This window comes from Physcomitrium patens, chromosome 13, assembly GCF_059467195.1.
Source record: "Physcomitrium patens ecotype Gransden chromosome 13, ASM5946719v1, whole genome shotgun sequence".
Classification (NCBI taxonomy): domain Eukaryota; kingdom Viridiplantae; phylum Streptophyta; class Bryopsida; order Funariales; family Funariaceae; genus Physcomitrium; species Physcomitrium patens.
The window spans coordinates 16,951,419-16,972,448 of NC_143422.1; the positions used below are offsets into that span (position 1 = coordinate 16,951,419).

A 21,030-nucleotide genomic window follows, 5' to 3' on the forward strand; every position below is an offset into this window, starting at 1 on the left:
GACCACATGAATACGACCTGCAGGGTTGTCTGTAGGCAAAATAGCCTCTTCAGTACCCCTCGCCTCGGTTGATTGGGAGCTGGGTGTATTTGCAGCGGGGGTTATTTAGCTTCAGTTTGTGGCTCTTCAAGTCTTTCTAATTTATGTGATTTGATGTTTCTTTACCTGACAGTTTTTAGAATCTTGTAAATAGCAGATCGCCCTTCTTCCTGAATACTGTTACCGAGCATTGAGATTCACTCTCAAATCTTCGTTATGTGTTCATTATTGAAATATGCAGTGAGAGGGAGAGGAGACCCGTAAACTCTCCTGTGTACCACATAGTCTTCATTTCAATGGATTTTAGTCTGGTGTTTCTGTTATACATATAATCAATGTGTTGAGGATGTGTATATGTAATGAATTTGATTTTTTCCATGAGTTTCGATATCCATGTAGGGACAATTTATCAATTTATGTCCTCTCAAATCAGATGGTTTTTCGTGGGAATTGAAGTTCGAGAACCAAATCTTTTCCGAATTGAGCGAGATCGAAAGGGGTTTGAATTCCTTGACGGCTCTGTGTTTATGCAGCGTCCCAGAGCAGCACTTTGCAGCGACTGTGAACCAATTCTCTCTGGACTTACGTGAATTAGGTCATGCATGATAAGTTAATGGCTGCAGTTTCGATAACAGTTGTTTTTGATTTTTACTGATATTTCCTGTTTTTATTTATTTACAGTTCTAACACTGAGTCCCAAATCGTATACAACATGAATTTATTATGATTGCTATGCAACATAGCTCATGTATTGGCAGGGTTCCATCTGAGATTTTGTTTTGTTTCTTCACTGTATTAAAAGTAGAACGTAGTATTAGGGGCAGAGCTAAGTTGTTTACCTGTTTCGAATTATAATTCTTCACGTTAACAATATTGATGTAGTTAGTTGAAAATTATTCCAGATAGTCCAGGTCAACTTGTTTAATAAGACTTCATAACTTCTTCACTCCTTCAACCTCCTTCACAGAAACCCGAATGAGAAATGGGAGTGAACATGTGATACACTTTTGGAAGGCTCTCGGTTGAACAACTGAAAGATTACAAAGTGGATTGCTCTATCATTTCTCATTCTCTTCCAGGAAGTGCCGAACTTGAGTTCAACCCTGGATGATGAGAGGCGTAGAGACATTCACGAGGACCCTGCATAGCATAAATTTAAGCAGCGCTTCTTGCCGCAGCCAGTTCCTAAAATCGACAAAATTCAGATCATATTTGCTTACGACAGATTAAGTTGCGAAGACAGTAATCAATAATCAGTAATCAACAAGGTTGCAAAGACATGCTCGATATTGGGAATTTTCCCCGCTGGGTAACGCGGAGAAGATTGAGGCAATCACTTCATTAGAAAGCAAGAACCCATTTGGATCCGTGAGGCGTACATAAGACAACCTAGAAAGGCCAAAAACTCTGCTATCCTGTACAAGAGCCTTGATAACTTCAGTGTCCAAGATGTCCCCGTCTGCGTTCAGAAAAACGACATGACCACTGGAGACGAAAGGCAGTAGAGCTTTGCACACAAGTGTGCTCAAACCAGCTCCAAACCTTTGAGAGAAAGCTTGTATATCTAAGCCCCGAGCTAATCTAAGCGAGAGCATTATAACGTCCAAGGCTCTGTCTTCTGTACTATCTTGTGGACATTCAATGACACCTCCTGAACTCTCAAATTGCTCAACGAACTCCCGGTATTGTTTGAACTTACGAGGCCGGGAGAATCTTCGACCTCCAATGTAGCTTGTTGATCCCAATCCGAATGCGAAGTAGGGGAGATTGTTCCAATAGACAAGGTTGTGTCTGCACTGGAAACCTTCCTTCGCATAATTGCTGATTTCATAGTGTGCAAAACCAGCATCCTGGAGCTTGGCTGAGGCCATCCGGTAGAACTCAGCAGCATTATCGTCGCTTGGAAGGGGAGATTGCCCTGGTTTGTACCACTTGTTGAATAGAGTGCCCTCCTCGATTTGCAAATCATAAACAGAGACATGGGCAGGAGAGGCTTTCACAGCCTCGTTGATGGAATGTTCCCAGTCCTGTAGAGATTGATGTGGTAAAGACGAGATGAGGTCCAGACTCCAGTTATTCAAACCACTTGCGTGGATTGCCTCGATAGCTTCGTAGACTTCGGATAGGCCGTGTGAGCGGCCACAGGATTCAAGAAGAGCACCCTGGAAGGACTGCACGCCCATAGAAACCCTACTCAAACCGCCATCCATCAATTGCCTCAAAGAATGAACATCAAACGTCCCAGGGTCCATTTCCATAGAAATCTCTGCTCCTGAATCGATACCAAAATGCTCGTGCAAAGTGTCAATGATGCGGAGTAGGAGAGGAGGGGGCAAGAGAGAAGGAGTTCCCCCACCAAAGAAGACTGTCTGCAAGGGTTTGCTGCTATTCACCTTCGCCGCAAGGCGAATCTCTCGGCAAACTAGGTCTACATAGTCCGTCATGCCTGCATCCATGTGAGCTTTGTTGGTGTCTGTCCTCTCACCGACTGCCACAATTGGGAAATCACAGTAAAAACATCGGCGTCTACAAAAAGGGATATGAACATACACTGAGGAAGCAGTGGGTACATTTTCGTCATCCAAAACCAAATTCTCTCCTCGAGCAGACCCCGGACGTTGCGAAGGCGACATCAGTTCCGCAACCAAGTGACTCGTCGCAGATTCCGCATGCTGCGAACGGATACCACGACCCGAACGGAATCGATGGCCGTAGTCCACAGAACGCGATATCGGATGAGTAAAGATCCAGTGCAATAAGTTAAGGGACGTCAAAGGAGGGTTGTTCAGTGAGTTTAAAATGCGAGGAGGGGACTGCGATAAGAAGAAGAGACGGTTCATAGCTTCAAACACTAGATTTGCTTGAGAAATTTTCTACGATATGTCCTCAATCCTACACGTCCAGCAAACGACCTGCTTCCTCATGCCACGAGAACCAATTTAGGATTCCTACTGTAATCTCCTGAACGCTACCAAGGACGATACTCAATAGATTGAACGCCCTCTCCTCCAAACAATAAAACGTCAATTTTAATATGGAACGCGCCACAAAGATTCTAAATTTTCACTAGGCGACGATAGTTTCGCTACTTCGGATTCTAAACAGAAATGCTACAAGTTGGCAAACACGACCGCTGCAAAACCTAGACAGCCTGCTTCTCTGTGCTGGTAAACCTACAAATCAATACTGCTGTGTCAGTAAAGAACATGTTTCGGAAGTGGCCCACGATTTCTAGGTCTCTAATGCGAAAATGGATGGGAACGGATGAGGATCAACGAGGTTTACGTCGACCACGGACACCAGTCAGGTTCATAGAAGTGCAAAACTTGCGCCAATCCTCTCCGCCAACCTAAGCCACATTTGATCACGCATAAAATCGCCAGGTTAATACAGACGTTGCCCTTAGAGAGAGATGCTACGGCCTCGGCATTGCTTTCATCTATCCTTCACTTCTTAGTCAAGACCGTTGTTCCTCAGTCAATGGTGGGTGTGTACAAGACAAGGGTCTGCTGCATTACTTCTCCATACTGGCAATTTCATTGCTGCAAGTCAACTGTCGTAGCGTGCAGTTCGTAAGAACTTGTGCTGATTATCTGATGTGTCTGGATTTTTCCCTTGAGGAATGATCTACTGTAGGAGCTTGGTGTGCCAATCTCACTTCATCTTTGCCGTGACCAAAACCTAGTCCACGGAAATATGTACCGTCGACAGATATCCTTTTTATTCTGAAAACGTGCTATCGTGTTACACGATTTTGGCTTTCGGGATGCCGAGTATGCGATACAAGAGTGTCTCTACAGTGATGGCGGTGGAAGGTAACGATTTTATTGAGAGTTAGGGTTTGGAGAACAATAATCATCAACTTTGCGGGATTGCAGATCCAAAACAGTCACAGTTCTGTATACAGATTGGCAGATCCTGCAGGCACAAGGTGCATTTCAAAAGTAACGACTGCTTCGTTTCATCTGGATGGAAAGCAAAGCATGAAACTCAGACAGCTCAACTTCGTAACAAGAACTCACGACAATCAGAATTGGTAATCTTCAGGGAAATTGACCAAACCGTAACACAATGATTTCATTATTCATAACGCAAAGGCTCTCGAGAGATGGCGAACGTTGAACAGCGTTTACTTCACTTCTTCGGGGAGGTGCATGTATCAAAACAAAGAGACAAGGTTGAAATCATATACGCAGTCGCAGTGAACTACAAGTATCGAGTAAACTTACATTCCAGCAAAAATTTCCAGAGAATTTCAATTTTTTTGTACAGCGGCAGCAACTGCATGTGGTGTAAAGCCTAGAAAAAGACTATTTCTGCTCCGCCCCTTGCAAATTTGCACATAAAATACCCACATAATACAATTAAATATGTCCTAATCTTCATATGTTCGGCATTCGTCGGTCTCGGGGTTATCTGCGCAGTATTTCTCGAGGGGATCACCCGATGATTTCTCGCGGTCGCGCTGGTGCGCGGCTTCAGCAGTCAGCTCCTCGACATTGTCCCACGCTACAGCGCATGGAGCAGAATTGGGGTCCTCTTCACAGGTCAGCTGAGCTTCAGCAATGGCGCTGGGAATCTAGGCACAAAAAGTCAAATTAAAACTATGCCCAGTCGCTGGAATTCAGGGAGTAGGAATCATATTAATATCATGAACATCGCGTGTTCACAAGACATAAAAAGATGCAGCCACGACGTCATAGTGTACCAAACAAAACCGATACTAATGCTTAAGACTGGGAGGAGAAAGTAATTAGCAAATTTATACATCAGAAGGAGATTAAAAGGTCATCGTCCCGCATCACTTAAGACACAATTCTACAACTCGATGCTCCCCTAAACCATGTTATACAGCAATCTAAGGGCGCTGCGTAGGTACAACAACCCTACTTAAATATCCAAGAAAATCATACAGACACTCGAATGCTCACCTTATCCTTAACATCCTCACGGTTCTGGGGAGTAGCCATGGCGACGACGGAGAGGCACCTGTTCACCTTGACGGGGGCGATCCTCACGGTGGAGAAAGTGGAGAACGATCCCTTGAAAATAGAGACAGCAGGCGCAGCCAACACTACTCCAGCCATGGGAGACGCCAGTGTAAGGGACGCCATTGCTGAAACACGCTACAGGGGCTCCAAAACCCGGCACTCACTCACTCAGGTCACCAAATACAACAGCGATACTGCTCTCTGAGACAATCGATGCGAGAGTGTGACCAAATTGAGAGAACTGCAGCGCGTGGAAAATATCTGATGAAATGCGTGATGCAAAATTGTGGTGGAGGGCAGAGCTGCAGCGCAAGGGATGCATGGAGATGGCGAACTGATGGACACAGCGTCTTCCTCCCCCCACTAGGGGGGACATGTGGATGGATGAACTAACAAATGAACTTCTCTAATCCGTTACAACGTTCATCCGTGTCGAAAATCTACTCCTGCTGTTGCACGACGTGTAAGCTAGATGTTCAAGGGTTCTCTTTAAGCACTTTCCTTTTATCACTCCAGTTCTAACTACAGTATTATTATTATTATTATTATTGTTATTGTAAAAATAGATAAAAGAGGATAAAATGAAATATTAATGGGTGACAACCAATGTGGATGACATTTCCAACGTTCATACTTGTTTTAGAATATTTTCCTACTATGGTCACTTTTTCTATTATGTGGGAAATTAACAAAAAATAAAATCAGAAAAATCATTCCATGTACAGAGAAAGATCAAGATAGATTTGTGTTTCATTTAACCAGTTTCAATGTGTTATGCAAATATGGGTGGCGTGTAATTATTGGCCAAATCCAAATTTTATGAAACCTTTTTGAATTCAAATGACTTTCAAAACCTTACTTTCACGACCACACTAATGTTATAAAAGAAATATCTCTGAGAATTATAAATTATTTATTTATTTTAATTTTTAAAATATGGATGTGAGTTATGACATTAGAAATTACTTCTGAAAATTAATTATTTTCTTTGATCCTAAAGTTTATTTTGAGCTGTCGAATATGCATTCAATGATGGAAATTAGAAAAAAATAAAAAAAAAATAGCACAGTTTTTGCTATGGGCCCACCATCCACTCAACACATTTCTTTCGTTTTATTTTTATTTTATTAATTATTTTTTAATATTTTCAACAAATAAATAAAAAGTACAATTTTGTAACCTTCCACTAACTTCAATGCCGAGAGCCCAAAGGCGTGGAGAAATGGGATGAACCAGGATGAATGAAGGGGGGGCTTGTGAGCGCGATATGAGATGAATGAATGAAGCGGTTATGGGATATGGTTATCATGTATTCCTGTTACCGTGTAGGGGAGGCCCCACAGTTAACGGTTGGGAAGCGAGGCGGCGAGGAGGAGGAATTCATAGGAACTCTTTGGAACCAGACAAACCAGACGATGGAAGATGCTCCTCCTCCTGCTTCACTTCACATTAATAATCTGCAACGATATTTAGTTGATGCACGTAGTGTTGTCGAGTAATAGCAGAAACGAACGGTGTCCTCTTGCCAGGGCGAAACCCTAACTGTGGATGTCCTCACGGAGAGGACTACAGACTCGTGGAGATAGATACCATGATGGAAGCTGGTGGATGATCAGGGTACGTTTCGTTGTTAAGGTAACGTTGGAAAGCTCAACATAATACCCGGCGGGTACAGAGTCCTGTCTTTCGTAATTCGCCGTGTTCGGCGTCTACGTTCACTTCACCCTTCGATGAACGGGACTTCACGTGGATTCCAATTGAATCTGCCCTGCCGCTTCCGTCTTGTCAGGGGTCAAATTCCATTTGATCGGGATGTGTGAATCTTCTGCCCTTTTAGCTTGTGTTGATGATTCCTCATGATGCATCGAGGATTCGCTCAATCACAGCTATTGCGCAGGCTGGATGGAATGCCGAGGTAAACGTTGGGATTCTTGTTTTGTAGAGCGGACTTATCATTTGGTGGTTTGGTTGTTTTTGCCTTGTGTTCTGGTTGATCGAAGAGGGTCAAGAATTTGTCTATGGTGTTTAGCAATCGGATTTTGACAAAAAGTTGCAATAGGATTCAAAATTGTCTTGGATCGTGTTGCATTCCAAACTTTTCCGGAAACTGTCGCATGGTTAAGGGGGGCAGGAATGCGTAGACCTTTAAATGTCGAAGATTTTTGAAATTCTTGGAATCTGTGGTGTGTTGGTACATGTGTTCTGTTGTTAGGTTTACTTCCAAGCTCTGTGATTGCCAGATGTAGCAGTAAGTTTTCTTGTAGCTGTTTTTCTGTAATTGGTGATCGCATTCTGTTCTATTGATTTTATTTTATTGGTCACATTGACTTGCTGAAGTGAGATATGTTTGTATAATGAACTCTTGTAGATCCATCAGCGAAAATTGTGAATGAATCCGAGCTCTTCAGTGTTCTTGGTTATATTGCTCCATTTTATTTTATTTATTTATTTTTTTTTCCATCCTTTTTTCTGCACGAGTGCCCAAGATTAATGTTGGGATATGAACATCTCGGCTTTATCTCGATAAACGATTGTTCTGTGCCGGCTACCCTAATTCTCATATGGATGCAATACTGCTCGCGCCTGTGTAGGTGATTATGTTGTTTTGAAAGAATAGAGAACTCTGCAGCTCAACACTGGCAATCCTATTCAGAGTATTGCTCCGGCGATGCAAGAAGTGAATCTTTCTGTACAATTGGCCGTAAAGAGACGAGGGATTTTGTTGGCGTAGGAGTGATGAGACCTTCTTGCAGTTCCAAGTTTATGGGAAGGTTTAAGCTTTGGCTCTGGTGAACAATCTTAGGCGAATTTGGGTGGAGTAAATAATCGCAGGGTGGAATATCAGAGAAACCTTTTGGTGTGCGCAGGGTTTTTGCAAAACCCTAAATGGTCACCACTTCCTCTCTAGCACCGGGATGGCCAGGCTCACTTGTCTCTGTCAGATCGTCGCAATGCTTGTATGGTTCCAGTAGGCACCTTCGCCTGGGCCACAAAAGGCAGAAGTCCTCGGCTGCCCTTACTGATAATAAGCGCTGCCAGTGCCGATGTTTTGTGGAGGAAGTTTCCCATGCGTGGAAACAATGGCGTGGGTGGAGAAAATCTAGCCGACCATATAAGGATGGGAAGAAGCTTCCCGTGGTGATCTTCGAGGGAGGCCGACAATGGCAGTATGTTTTCGATGGAGAACAAATACGAGCTGTAGAGTTTGATGGGGTATCTCTGCAGAACGGAGAAGCCCGAAATGAAAGTGTGAGTGGTCAGGTCGCTGGGAGTGTATTAAAGCTGAGGCAAACATTGCAGCGAATCTTTGTTCCGGATCAAGTTTGGCCGCATTACCTTGTGTATCTGAAATGGAAACTCGTTCACCGCTTTTTGAGCTCAGTACTCCATTTTCAGTGTACTCAGGTCTCTTTCTCTCTCAATACATTCTCTACTGTGTTGAGATCGTTAGACGATTGTTTATTTCCTCGCTTCTTTGAGTGTACGCAATTTGGTTTACCCTGGATGAATATAAAAGCTGATATTTAAGCATGGATATGGGTTGGTTGCTGAGCTTTTATATGAAGCCGATTGATACGTTGAATTTGCTGTTGTGACAATGTATGTGGACAGAATTATGGAAGACGTAAGTGCAGTCTATCTTATATTTGGTTGATGTGTAATAGGCTATGCTATGGGCCGTTGGGGTGGGGGCGAAACGGAGACTTCCAGCAGCTGCTGCCCTGAACTGGGTGATGAAAGATGGGGTGGGACGATTGGGGAAACTTCTTTTCACAGCGAATTTTGGCCGAACCTTCGACTCAGACCTAAAAGTGAGACCTCTGACTTCTGTCTACTCTCTAACTTCCTTCAATTAACTGCAAGCATTCTGCTATTGTAGTTTGATGAGTTCAGATTGTTAATTTTGGATGCTTCAGCCTTTAAGCATGACTAGCAGTGGGTGACGATCATGAAAGCGTTAATATTTGTTTCGTTAAGTAACGATGCAGATGTGCCCCTCACCCTCACATAATCTCTTGAAGGTCCATTGCAACGGAGACCTCTGCCGAGTAGCAAAGAACCTGGACATCGTATTATTTGAATACTGTTGATAGAAGATGCTTGTAAGGCTATTTTTCAAATGACACGATTTTGTGTGGCGCTTGAAGATAATATTCTAGTGGCCTAATTTATTGTCAACTGGTTCACTTGCAGAGAGTGCGCTTTTGGACGTCAGTTTTGTTCAGCTCGAGTGTAGGCTTGGAAATATTGACTCCTCTGTTTCCTCAACATTTCCTGCTCTTAGCAACACTCGCCAACATTGCAAAGTCTATAGCTTATGCTGCCTACCTGGCTACAAGTGTGCGCATCTTTTAAACTCTTTTGTGCGTGCAAATTGAGTTGCTTTAATGGTTAGGAAAGCTTTGTAATATTTGTGAGTTCCTCTTCCGTTTTTGCACATTCTAGTTTAGAACATAGCTGCCCCTTGTGCTAGTAGAGAGTTGCTGACCTCGATGGTAAAACAATGTATAGGATAACTAGAGGTCTCCTCGTTGACTTTTCAATCTCGTAGTGCTTTTCTTAAGAACTTGAAAACTTTTTCTATACATCACAATATTGTATTTTCTGTATTGATTGCCATGTATTCTGTTGCATTATATTTATCTTCTTAAAACCCACAAACACAGGCGTCAGCTACGCGTTTTACCGTCCAGTTATTGCTTCCTTACGGTGATTTTTTCTGCGTGTGTAGTCAGCTATTCACCGGAGCTTTGCATTGGGGGATAATTTGGCGGATATTTCTGCTAAGGGAATGGTAAACTCCTACTTAGGGTTCATTTTTCAAGCATCTAGAGATTTACTTAATATTCTCCCTTATTTTGATTTTGGTTGAGTGTTACTTAGCTTATCGTGTGCATTTTTTTATATGTGTGAGTTGCATGGTTTGTGAAGCTAGTTTCCAGATTTGGACATGAGAAGCAGGTACAGCTGTTCCAGAACTGGTCAGAGTGTAGTTTGAGATATGAGTTTTAAAGTAATCTATTTACTGTTTTCTGCCATTGCAGGCACAGACGGTGGTTGCGGACAATCTAGGACTTGCTGCCGCAGTCTGTCTGAGTCAGTTTATCCATAATTTTCCGAAAATTGAGAAATTCTTACCTCTAGCAATGTATCCTGTATTGGCATCAGCAGAATTGTTTGCAATTTATCAGCAACTTCAAGCTGTGCATCTACAAACTTTGAACAAGGTGACCTTGCCTGCATTGCACTTGTATGTCTTGGAATAGGAAATAAACATTTAGATAAATGCCAGCCATTGTACTTATTACTCCGATAGTCTTGATATTCAGAAGATACTTCTTCATAATAATTACTAAGTCAGTGGACAGCAAACCCAAGTCGTATGCTTAGAGAATAATTCACTGTATGCTTAGCTGACAATCCAGATGGCCCATATTTTAAAATTGGTCATTTTCATAAATCTTCTGCCATACTTTTTTGAATTCTCCAACTAAAAGGAGTCTCATGACATTTATAATTCATCAATCTTATTTTCAACAACCATGCCTTTAGTATTAGATCAATCTTCTCTTGAAACTCAAATTCTTTGTGCACACACAGGAGAGGTTGGAGATCATTATCAATATATGGGTGAAGGACCGCAGGATACCAAGTTTTGAGGAGGTTAGCAAGATCGAAAACGTTGCCTTGCTCGATCTTTTCAGAGGTGAGTAACTATTCTGATGCAATCAAATAATATATTTTGCGAGATGGCAACAGGATTTGTATGCCATGGTGGAGTGGGACATAAGAATAAGAGAAAATATTCAAGTTGTTTACTTGGTTCGCTGGAGGGACCGTAGCAGTTTGAGCTTATGTGATTGGGGTAGTACAAATATTAGTGCTAGAAAACGTGATTATGGAATATCTACGTTCTGGATTTCTATTGACGGTGATAATTGCTGCATGAGTGCTCCAGAACAGCAATTAAGTATTTAGCAGGACCACCTGTTGGCACATTTTTCCAACTGGGAGTTGATAAACGAGTCTAAGTGCTCCAAAAGCAAACGTTGAACCTTCTCTCTACATCAAATTTAAATTTGATTTCGATCTTACCGGTAATGTTTAGAATCATATTGCTTTCAGTTTTCGGTGTTAACATGGTGTTTGCAAATGGTGGAGAGGGGGGTTCAGGTTTTAAGAATCAATTATCTTTGCGAATTGGTGCTGTTTCCTTGCGGTATCTTACGCCTGAAGGTCTCATGAACATTGTTAACTTACGAGAAACCCAAAAATATACCCTCTGCCTTGAGCCACATTTTTCATCACCTTTTCGTGGGCATCTCAGCCTTTTACAGGTAATTATAACTGTCCGAGTATTTCCAGGTTCCGGATTAAGTAGAATTCATGGTTTATTTTCATATGTAGATCATTACTGTGCAAGTATGAAGTGCTTTTGTTCTTTCAACCCTGCAGTTCTAATGTTTCTTGGTCTGTTGATAGCCGAGACTGCTCCTGTGGCTCAATGAAAAGGCGACCACTGAAGATATCATCATGGGCGTTTTACAGGTGCACAAAATTCTTCTGAATGTTAGGACGCCTAGTATTCAGAACATTTGGTGTTCCTAATACATTTGGTGCTAGGAACGCTTGATGTTGATATTGGTGTGGGTTCTATCTTGTTAAAAAGCCTATTGAAGTTGCACCAAGTCGCTTGAAATATTGAATTATTGTCTTTTGCCTTTCAGGCGTGTCATATAAGAACCACGATCACCTCAAAGGCGAGCTTGGAGCAACTAGGTAACGCTACCATATCTCTTTTCGTCACTGTGAGCTGCAAGGGTACAAACAAGGACTGTAATCTGGAGATAAGAGAACTTTTAGTTATTAACTAACTGCCAAAAGTAGCCCTAATTTCGGCTTCCTCATATGCGGTGAATTGAGAATCCTGGTTGTGTGGAAAATTGCTGGTCATTACATAGGGTTTTGAAAGAGAAATTGCTAGTCAGTTTTTTGTATCGATGTTATGAGAGGCGATACCTTGTTTTAAAGATACCGTGGTTTTCTCGTCTTAAAATTTCAATGCGCTTGAAGAACGTAAGTAGTCAACGTGCAGGTCACTGCTGTCAGTGGTAAGCCCTGTAAAGTGTCGTGACAAATTGGTTTAAAGTGCACATCTGTGAGATGATTTTTGAAGTTACCACGACGTTTGTCCTTTTCTGAAGAGTGCTGTCATGTCGTCCGAAATACTTGCGTGGAACTCGGTACCTGGACCAGTGATCCGTTTCTCAGTCGGTGCATGATTGTGTGCAGGAATACAATATGAGAAAGGGGATGTTAATGGCAGATGGCGAAATCTTCTTCTTGAGAGCAGGACGCATGCAGAAGTAGATTTCAAACCACTTCTGGATGCTATTAAGGATGGTGGTTGGATCACTAGGAGGATCTTGCTGAGCCCCAAAGAGCAATGCAGTTTCAGCATCCTCAATAACTGAAGTTTACTGTCATTCAAACACAAGCCGCCCTCTTATTTGCATAAGTTCATGTCTAGGATACATTATTGTTGTTTAGGAGGGAATCGTTTCCAGCAACCAGCAAGGGGATGCTGTACAATGCAGGTTGAAATCTGTTCGGACCAAATTTGAAACCTACAGTTTGAGTGGTGTCATCTGATGTCTTCTTCTCATCATTTGATTTCCTGGGTCCCCTTTGGTAACATTATCCTGTCTTGCCTAGCAACTCGTCCCTTATTTCGAAGGGCCACACGATTAGAAGAATGAACAGAAAACGGATTTCAAGGAATTGAGAATGTGGTATGGAAGGAAATTCCCTGTACATCGTCCACTTTTGTAGACGGAAACTTGGTATCAAACAATTGCATCTCCACATATAAAAGACCTACGAGGGCAAAGGGACCACCCATGTATAGTAAATTGCTTGAATAAAAAACTGACGCTGGAACTACATGTTCTGAAATCTGCCAAGCATTGATCATACCTACATACAGGCCAGGGGAGTTGAATGCCGAATTCAATGCCGTTCTTGAGTTTCACCTCAATTGAGAATTTGACATGTGGTCAAGCATCAAGAAGCTCCTTATGAAGTGTTTGACACATGAACCCTTCAATGTATTTGTTAAAGTTTGCTTGAGTGGGTCGGAATACTTGACTGAGACTAACCCAAAATTGGTCACAACTTAATTGCAATTGGTAATTGACTACTTGGACTCAAAAGATCCAGGAGTTATTACAGTTTTATTCTTTTATTGAAGAGTAAGTTTGAGTGGAACAATTTTTTTTTTCCACAATTTGGATGCTAAATAGACAAGTCACCATAGCTTGATATGTTACATACACTATTTTTCTGTGCTCGACAGAAATTATTTCAAGGAACTTTCATGAGAAAAGAAATAAATACTATGATAAAGTGTAAGAAGAACAGAAGAAAAAATGTTTTTAATAAAGTATAAGTAATACTCTCTCCGAATGTCATTAATCTTCAAGCATGATTACTGATTGATTAAGTCCTAAATTTTGTTGAGTATTATTCAACTAGTATGCAACTTGAATTATATTAATACCACCAACCAGCTTATTTAGAGCTGGTGCGAAGTTTTTTCAATAGGCAAAGGGCAGGAATAGCATTATCAAATCTTATCATCTGATCTCACTTAGTAATATCGGTGTCTTACCAATTCTCATCTATACCAGCTCCATGAATATTTGTTTGTGCTAATGTTAGATTGCTTCCTAGTCGTACATGTTTGCATATTCCCAAATTTTGTAGGCATATTACTAGCAATTGACTGTAAATTTGGATTATGTGCTACGGGGTAATATTCTTCTTGACAAACAGTTCTGAAATGAACAGAAAAAAAATACTTGCCATAGCAAAAACAAATTTGTTGTAACACAGAGATAAAAAAATAAAAAAATAAAAAATAAAACAACTTTTTAAGTTGAGCCTTTTAAAAAAAATTATAAGCTTTTGATCGTTATTTATTTATTTTAATCAATAGACTTGTTCAACACATCACCATTGGCTGTCTTCGCCTGCAATAATCTGAACACAACACAGGGTACAAATTTGAGAATGATCGATAAATTAAAAACAAAAGTTGTTATAGTTTATTTTTACAACAATTTGCCTCCATTCACAAGATCTCGTCTAAGGGAATTATCCAAGTAATGGAATGTAAAAAAAGAAGAAGAAAAAAACATTAGAAGTATCGAATACAAACAAAAGGCCAACAAAGGATAAAACACAACATAGCTTGAAGTAAAAACATTTTTCAGTTAACAACAAACAACAAAGACTGACACATGGCATAGTATTTTACAGTCGCACTTAACCCTAAATTTCAAATTTCATCGAACTTCGTGGAACGGAATTTATCAATTCAGTACGAATGCAAACAGAAAGAAGAATAAAAACTTAATGCGGCAGAGATTGAACAGTGGCCGCGCCGAGAGAGGGCTACTCACAAGCACTATCCTCAACTAAAAATAAATCATTAAGAATTTCGGTGTGTTTCGCAACTTCTAAAAGTTTTCAAAACTGTCTTCAATGACAAAAAGTTAAAAAAAAGAAAAAAGAAAAAAGAAAAGAAAAAAACACATCACACGCGAGGAAGAACTTGAATGTATAAATGCTGAAACACACACGACAAGCACAAAGTGATGAGCGGTGAAAGCGCTACGCATGGCAGGCAGATTCATGCAACATGTGAGCCTCGGCGGTGAGATCTGATCGCCTGACTTGGCAGCTCGGAGATTCGCGTGAACGAGTAGGAAAAATCAAACTGGGGGCATGCGGGCACCGCGCTGCTTCCTCGACAGGGAAGATCACATTCTGGTCTCATTGAATTAAATGGAACTGCGTAGAAACGTTCCGAAAACGAGGATAAGCAGAAACCACGCAAATCTGTGCGAGTTCGTGCAAGCTCTTGGAGGTGGAATTTCAACCTTCTGCCTCTGATTGTTTGCCCCTAATTCCGGCCTCAGGCTGACCGAATTCTTCTCTCCGTTTGTGCCCATCACTGTGGGGCCGACAAGGTGGGACCCTGATAAAAAATCCTTCAACATGCAGCAGCGTTGGGGGGTGTGCAGTTTAATCTTGTACCTTATGATTCTGCCACATGAGTTCTCTCGAAATGTTTTTTTTTTTTTTTTTTTTTCTGGTGAACTGAACTCGTCTGACGTCCTCCTACTGACGAAGCGGAGCGAGGTGATGATTGGGCTGTGTTTCTGCACAGGTTCGTTATGACGCACTTTTCTTCCCTTGACCGACTGCAGTACCAACGAGCCAAGTGACGACCAGGATCTGGCACCTAGGGTAAGTTGCCTTCTCCCTATCCCCCCAGTGCCGTGGATTTTTCTATGTTTCCTGGTGCAACTGACCGTCGTCTGTGGCAGAAACATAGCAGGATCTCTTGCCCCAAGGATGTCGCTCGACGTGGCTCCACAGCGGCTTTCAAACGCAATCCTGGATGCTGCTTTTGATTAGAATGCCTTTCCAAGCTGCAGTTCGCAGATCGGCGAAGCACTTCCTTCGTTGTAGGAGTGTACATGGAGTCGCTTCTAGTGTACTGTTGGGAGCCCGGCTAGGTCGGAGGTCGGGATACGTGAGCTCTTGTGCCAAAAGCCATGTCTGGCAAGGAAAAAGCGTGTCGTGAAGAAGCCAGGTAGTTCATAAGTAGAGACTGCTTCTGTTATGGTCTGGCTTCCCCGTTCGGGATTAGATAAGGATGTGGAGGTGACTATGTAGAATCTAGGTGTGATTGCGTCTCCATTGCCATCTCGGATTCTTGTGAAGAATTGGTCCTTGCCCTCGGTGTTGCGGAGTTTGTTTGTGAGGGAGGTTTAGGCTGCCTGACCACCGTTTGGAGGAATTAGAGTAGTAATCTTAGCGACGCGGACATGGGGACCTCTCTATAGGTATCTCGTAGACCTCGATGTTTAAATTTTAATTGCTGTTCTTCCCTGTGCACGAATCGAAATTTTAATTCTTTCGCAACTCTCCACTCGCTCTGAATCTTCAGCTACACTCGGAGTCGGTTTTATGTGGGTTGTCTTCTGCTGCTGTTTTACTGTTGGGTTTAGGTTTGAGAGGAGTTGGGAAAGTGAGTGATCGTTTTGAAGTTCCAGGTTTCTAACGCCCGCCGTGCATCGAGTATTTGTGTAGTGGAGGTGTTCTTGGTTTTAGGAATGTCAATATGGCTACTGTAGGCGGCACATTGGTGTTTGGAAGAGCGGCCTCGTCATGTTCTCCTCTGAAGTCGGGGATAGTCTCTCACTATGAAAGCGTCAATTGTCACTGTGCACCTACATTATGATGTTCGGTCTACTTGGAACGATAGGATTTTTAGACTCCTATCGAAGGGGAAGGATTTTGTCACTGTAGTTTAGTTTGGCTCTGCCGCCAGCTTTGGTGTAGGTGTGATGTTTGAAGCGATCTGCTTGAGTCCCGAGATTTCGGATCTTTGTTATGGACCTTGAAGCACCTAATTGGGTCATTTGCACATTATGAACTGCGTTGTTCTTGGTTGAGATTAGAAAGCTGAAGGAGCTTGGTGTATCAACCTTGGGATTATTTCATAGTCCTGTATTACCGAAAACTTATTTCAATGAACAGTGTATCGTTATGATGCTGAGGCTTTGCCGAGTTCAGCTTTGCCATTTCAGGGTAGCGAAGGACGATTCTAGGTTTTCTTCGTCTGACTACTTCATTACATTGGCTTTGCAAGTCTCTTCGTTCTTATTTCATTCCTTGATAAGCCTTTCAATTAACGTACGACCAGTTTGTTGTGCAACGAGCGAGTCCATCAATGGTTTTTTTGATCATTGATCTCGTAAGCATTGGGTACTCCATGTCAGAGTATTTAAAGAACCACTTTGAACTTGTCCGAACATTATATGCCGAAGCCTTTTTAGAATGACGGCGGTTGATCTTTGACATATATATCAATAGGTTTGATAATTTTATATTTATTTTTAGAACACAGTTTTGATCTTGGATCAACAAGTTGGGCACTTAGGTCTTCGTGAGTTCAAATAATGTGGTACACTTCAATTGTTTTGAGTGGCCTTGGACTTACTTCTGTTTATTTTGTGTCATGTTGGAGCGAAAGCAGAATGTATCGTACCGTGGACTGCTTTATGCCATCGACGAAATGTGTTTGTGCTCTTTTAACTCGACCAATGCTTGGTATGGCGCGCTCGTGTTCTCCATCTTCGCAGAGGCACTACAGAGAACCTGAAAGTAGATCAGGGTCCATTAGATGAAGTACACATTTTTGGACCCTTAAAGAAGTCGGCAGTCTAGATTTGCTGCAAAGTTGGCAGCCAGGCTGTCACCCTGATTGTGAGAGGGACTCTGGAATTAAACACGACTAGGTAAGACTTGTTCTTAAGCATTACCTTAAGCTTGTTTGTTAATGAGTACTTGACTCAAAGCTTATTTTGATTAGCCAGGCTTCTACGTTGCTTGGGACGTGTGGTGCATGATGCAAATGAAGCTGGCTGCTTGACACTGCGGGTTGTTAGTAATAATCGTGGTACGCGTTGGGGTTTAAGTTTTTGAGCATGGCGGTAATAATGTGATACATCAGTCACTGTAGCGACACATGTGTCGACTTTATGATTCAGCTAAAAGACCTGTTTTTCTATTCGATGCCCGAAGCAGTTAAGTTACTAGTGTACGGTGTTTAGGAAAGATTGTGAAATGTACAACCCGCACCTTACGATGTATAATAAAATCTAATTTAGCTCTTCTTCGCAGATTGACTTGCGAGTATCAACCAATGCACGATGCAGGGTGGCAATCAGCAGCCCGCACCAAGTCCAACGAATGATTCTCTGTCTACCCTAGCCTTCCTTCATCATCAGCTGACTCAGCAGTTCTCGACCTCTAATTTGCCAAATACACCCTTGCTCTCTTCATCTCTTGGGTTCTCCATGAGTGGCAATGCTCAGGTTTGCGGAATCATCAGCTCTTTTTTTCCAAAATCTTGTGTGAAGGCCTTTCCATGTGATATTTGTGTCATGGATGCATCCGTGACTGTTGGTGGCCTTGCTTTGCCATGTAGAAATATTATTACACGTTTTTAGTGAGGATATAGATTTTTTTTTGATATGTGATTTAGATTGTAGACGTCTGGTCCTGAAGTGCTGAACATGCACTGCATTATTGTACATCAGTTGTATCAATGAAAGCTTGTAGCTGCAGATCCCTGTTCTGAAGGGAATGTCTTGCATTGAATCACTTGTTATGGACATATTCTGGCGTTTTGTAGAGTCGACAGTAAGGTATTCAGAAGTTGACAATCCGTTTCTTATTTTGCTGTGGATGTTGTAGGATCAAAGTCATACGCATCAGAACATTCAACAGCAACAAATCCAATCAATGATTTCAGGCGGTGGAAGCAGAGGTCATGCACAAGTAGGGAGCAGAAGTGGTGAAAGCCCTGGAGGGTTGTTTCAGCACTTGCAGCACGGGAACAGGGACTCAAATCTCGATCAACATCAGTTTTATAATGAAACGACGAATCAACTCTTTTCCGAGAATGTTTTGAACCAGGCTTCCTTGGTGGAACAGCGAGTGCGAAGTATCACGGAGCATCTGTCCATGCTTCAGGATAGGATCCAGCAGCTGCAAGCCCTTGTGCCTCTTATCTCTCAGCTTTCACATTTCCAGAATGAGGGCAATGTTCTAGCCCAACAGCAGGTAGCAAGTGCCGCTGTTGTAAGTATTACCTCTCAGTTGGCGATGGTGGCCGTTGATCTCCTTCTACAGTCGGGTGTAAACACTGGAACTCAACCGAACCATTCAAAGGAAATGCATTTGAGCCAGCTGCTGCAAAATGCTGCGAATCCAAACTTTTCCCAGCAGAATGCACCGAGGCATGACCTGAGAGCACCTCACATGAGTCATTGGATGGAAAAACTATTAGGAGGATCATTTGCTGCCTCAGAAGGGGTTAATGCAGCCATTACCTCTGGCAACGGTGGGATTCGATTTTCTGGTGGAGGAGGTAATTTCCCTGTTCTGATTGACGATGTTGAAAACTCAGGACAGCAAAGTTTAAGTGGCGCCCAACAGGTTGGTGGTAACGGCAGTGCGGGGTCAATGATTCACTATCCGATGAGCAATATGATTGGAAAGGATTTTGGAAGTATTTTAGATGGCAAAGACCGCAAACCCTCCGATGTCCTAGGTAGCTCTTCACGCGAAGGAGATTCAGGTGCAAATGAGTTTATTTCCGTTGAGTTAAGAGGGGTGAATGCCGGCCTGGAGGATCTGGACAATGATTCCCGAGTTGATGACGAGGGTAGTGACAGCGACAATATCTCTCCTGGTTCGTTTGATCTTGTGGAGATGGACGCTACGGAAATTTTGGCCGAGCACACACATTTCTGTGAGATCTGTGGGAAGGGTTTCAAGCGTGACGCCAATCTGAGAATGCACATGCGAGGTCATGGCGACGTGTATAAGACTGCTGCAGCTCTTGCACGTCCCGACAGAGGCACACAAATCCCTACATCGAACGCTTCGAGGCGATACTCCTGCCCGTATGTGGGATGTAAGAGGAACAAGAAACATCGCAAGTTCCAGCCTCTAAAGACTCTTCTGTGTGTGAAGAATCACTATCGCCGTAGCCATTGTCCGAAAGTTCTCAATTGCCAGAAGTGCTCGACGAAGAAATTTTCAGTTGTTGCGGACTTAAAGACTCATGAAAAGCACTGTGGTCGTGAAAAGTGGCTGTGTTCTTGTGGCACTACTTTTTCACGGAAAGATAAGCTTGTGGGGCACATTGGTTTGTTCGTGGGTCATGCTCCTGCAATGCCTCTGCATGATATGGAAGGTGGGGTTGGATCGAATTTAATTGTGGATCATCACCAGTCACCCGCTGAAGCGTTTGGTTTAGGAAGCAAGTCTCCGATGGCTTTTTGGGAATGACGAGGTCATTGGCCCAGAAGCCAATTTTGAGAGATCAGACGAATATCCGCAAGTTTTTCCTGTGATCGGAACTCCTGGTCTCTGATACACGACGATTTTCGTTGATCCTGTTAACGTCGCCCAATTCAGCTGTATAGTAAGACCCTGAAAGTGATGTTGTAAATTTGTAGAGATTAAAATAGGACTACCTCCAGGCTACCTTGTTGTTTGATCCGTGTGGGCCGAGCGTCCTGATGACCGCTAGTCCCCAATCATATGTAAGCAGGCACCACAATACCGCTTCCGGTGGTCTTTCTTGAAAAAAAATTAACAACACGTTAAAACCTCATGGAATCACATAAACTAGGAATCTAGTTAAAGTGTTTTTTGAAATGTGAAATGTACACTGTTATGAAAAACAGTAATCAGAGGGTTAGAAAAGTCAACCTGATCCAGTTCTTCAGGTTCTCACTTTCTGCGTCGGATGACGCTATACCTGCTAAATACGCGATGGAATTGAAGATGTCAACTATTATACTTGTTTAACCTGTTCGTCATGATCCTCCTCTCGAATGGAAACCTTTCTTCTGAGGGAACTTGAATGCTTGAATGGTTGCGATGCGCAATAACAGTGAAATGACATGAGTGTCGCATCGCTTTCGATGCAAAACTTTGTTTGTTGCCTTCCCAACTAGCAATTCTGTGGGTTTTGTAATAAGATGGCTCACTTGGACAACTTTCATGGGATAATGATGCAGATTTTAGCTCTTGGAAAACACCAGAAGGGCACGTTATTAGGCGCATGTGCAACCTGCTACTAGATCGGACCGCCGCGCACACATCTCGGCCAAGTCACGTGTCGAAATATTCCATGCTCTGAATCCTGTTCAATATTATACATACATCGAAAGAGTGTCCTGAGCACCAACCTTTACCATCGTTGCAGTGAAAGACCAACTCAGTTCTCCAAGTTTTGTGGTACGGAGGATATTCCACGAGCTATCAATGTCTTTCTACTGCTGTTCTGGAACTGCGCTCAGCTAAGGTACACTCGCTTTGAAGCCTTGCGATTGATTCTTAACAG

The 21,030-nt window shown here is 42.5% G+C and overlaps 4 protein-coding genes across 13 annotated transcripts; 2 read left to right on the forward strand and 2 right to left on the reverse strand.

Moving 5' to 3' along the window:
• Window positions 1-1,045: 1,045 nt before the first annotated feature.
• Window positions 1,046-3,364, reverse strand: LOC112290822 (uncharacterized). 2 transcript variants are annotated; one of them, XM_090255498.1, is made up of 2 exons: window positions 2,590-3,241; window positions 1,278-2,485 (listed from the first exon to the last, which is right to left on the reverse strand). In XM_090255498.1, the coding sequence occupies exons 1-2, from the start codon at window positions 2,618-2,620 to the stop codon at window positions 1,293-1,295; spliced, it is 1,224 nt and encodes a 407-aa protein (XP_090111624.1). In that variant the 5' UTR covers window positions 2,621-3,241; the 3' UTR covers window positions 1,278-1,292. The 2 variants fall into 2 exon arrangements, with proteins under 2 accessions (XP_024393320.1, XP_090111624.1); XM_024537552.3 differs by having other exon boundaries at window positions 1,046-3,364.
• An 877-nt stretch (window positions 3,365-4,241) lies between these two features.
• On the reverse strand, window positions 4,242-5,355 carry LOC112290823 (calvin cycle protein CP12-1, chloroplastic). Its single transcript, XM_024537553.3, has 2 exons — window positions 4,971-5,355; window positions 4,242-4,618 (listed from the first exon to the last, which is right to left on the reverse strand). The coding sequence occupies exons 1-2, from the start codon at window positions 5,151-5,153 to the stop codon at window positions 4,415-4,417; spliced, it is 387 nt and encodes a 128-aa protein (XP_024393321.1). The 5' UTR covers window positions 5,154-5,355; the 3' UTR covers window positions 4,242-4,414.
• A 1,171-nt stretch (window positions 5,356-6,526) lies between these two features.
• LOC112290302 (protein root UVB sensitive 4) lies at window positions 6,527-12,678 on the forward strand. Of its 5 annotated transcripts, none has more exons than XM_090255501.1 (12): window positions 6,789-6,945; window positions 7,243-7,278; window positions 7,622-8,435; window positions 8,696-8,842; window positions 9,225-9,371; window positions 9,763-9,825; window positions 10,076-10,258; window positions 10,632-10,737; window positions 11,205-11,368; window positions 11,514-11,579; window positions 11,759-11,810; window positions 12,324-12,678. In XM_090255501.1, exons 3-12 carry the CDS (start codon window positions 7,917-7,919, stop codon window positions 12,503-12,505), a joined length of 1,629 nt encoding a protein of 542 aa, XP_090111627.1. In that variant the 5' UTR covers window positions 6,789-6,945; window positions 7,243-7,278; window positions 7,622-7,916; the 3' UTR covers window positions 12,506-12,678. The 5 variants fall into 5 exon arrangements, with proteins under 5 accessions (XP_090111628.1, XP_024392221.1, XP_024392220.1 ...); XM_090255500.1 differs by having other exon boundaries at window positions 6,808-6,945; window positions 11,193-11,368; XM_090255502.1 differs by lacking the exons at window positions 6,789-6,945; window positions 7,243-7,278 and adding an exon at window positions 6,527-6,665.
• A 2,619-nt stretch (window positions 12,679-15,297) lies between these two features.
• LOC112290301 (uncharacterized) lies at window positions 15,298-20,492 on the forward strand. Of its 5 annotated transcripts, XM_090255499.1 has the most exons (5): window positions 15,298-15,344; window positions 15,425-15,693; window positions 17,143-17,404; window positions 17,790-17,983; window positions 18,366-20,492. In XM_090255499.1, exons 4-5 carry the CDS (start codon window positions 17,819-17,821, stop codon window positions 19,965-19,967), a joined length of 1,767 nt encoding a protein of 588 aa, XP_090111625.1. In that variant the 5' UTR covers window positions 15,298-15,344; window positions 15,425-15,693; window positions 17,143-17,404; window positions 17,790-17,818; the 3' UTR covers window positions 19,968-20,492. The 5 variants fall into 5 exon arrangements, with proteins under 5 accessions (XP_090111625.1, XP_024392212.1, XP_024392210.1 ...); XM_024536444.3 differs by lacking the exon at window positions 15,298-15,344 and having other exon boundaries at window positions 15,389-15,693; XM_024536442.2 differs by lacking the exon at window positions 15,298-15,344 and having other exon boundaries at window positions 15,621-15,946.
• The last annotated feature ends 538 nt before the right edge of the window (window positions 20,493-21,030 follow it).

Bases quoted from the DNA above. Each gene is read 5' to 3' on its own strand.
- LOC112290822 (XM_024537552.3), bottom strand. From the start codon at position 2,879: ATGAACCGTCTCTTCTTCTTATCGCAGTCCCCTCCTCGCATTTTAAAC.
- LOC112290302 (XM_024536452.3), top strand. From the start codon at position 7,917: ATGGTCACCACTTCCTCTCTAGCACCGGGATGGCCAGGCTCACTTGTC. The intron at 8,843-9,224 runs GTGAGACCTCTG...GTTCACTTGCAG, and splicing joins CCTTCGACTCAGACCTAAAA to AGAGTGCGCTTTTGGACGTC. The intron at 11,811-12,323 runs GTAACGCTACCA...GATTGTGTGCAG, and splicing joins GGCGAGCTTGGAGCAACTAG to GAATACAATATGAGAAAGGG.
- LOC112290823 (XM_024537553.3), bottom strand. From the start codon at position 5,153: ATGGCGTCCCTTACACTGGCGTCTCCCATGGCTGGAGTAGTGTTGGCT. The intron at 4,619-4,970 runs GTGAGCATTCGA...TTTTGTGCCTAG, and splicing joins GTGAGGATGTTAAGGATAAG to ATTCCCAGCGCCATTGCTGA.
- LOC112290301 (XM_090255499.1), top strand. From the start codon at position 17,819: ATGCAGGGTGGCAATCAGCAGCCCGCACCAAGTCCAACGAATGATTCT. The intron at 17,984-18,365 runs GTTTGCGGAATC...TGGATGTTGTAG, and splicing joins CCATGAGTGGCAATGCTCAG to GATCAAAGTCATACGCATCA.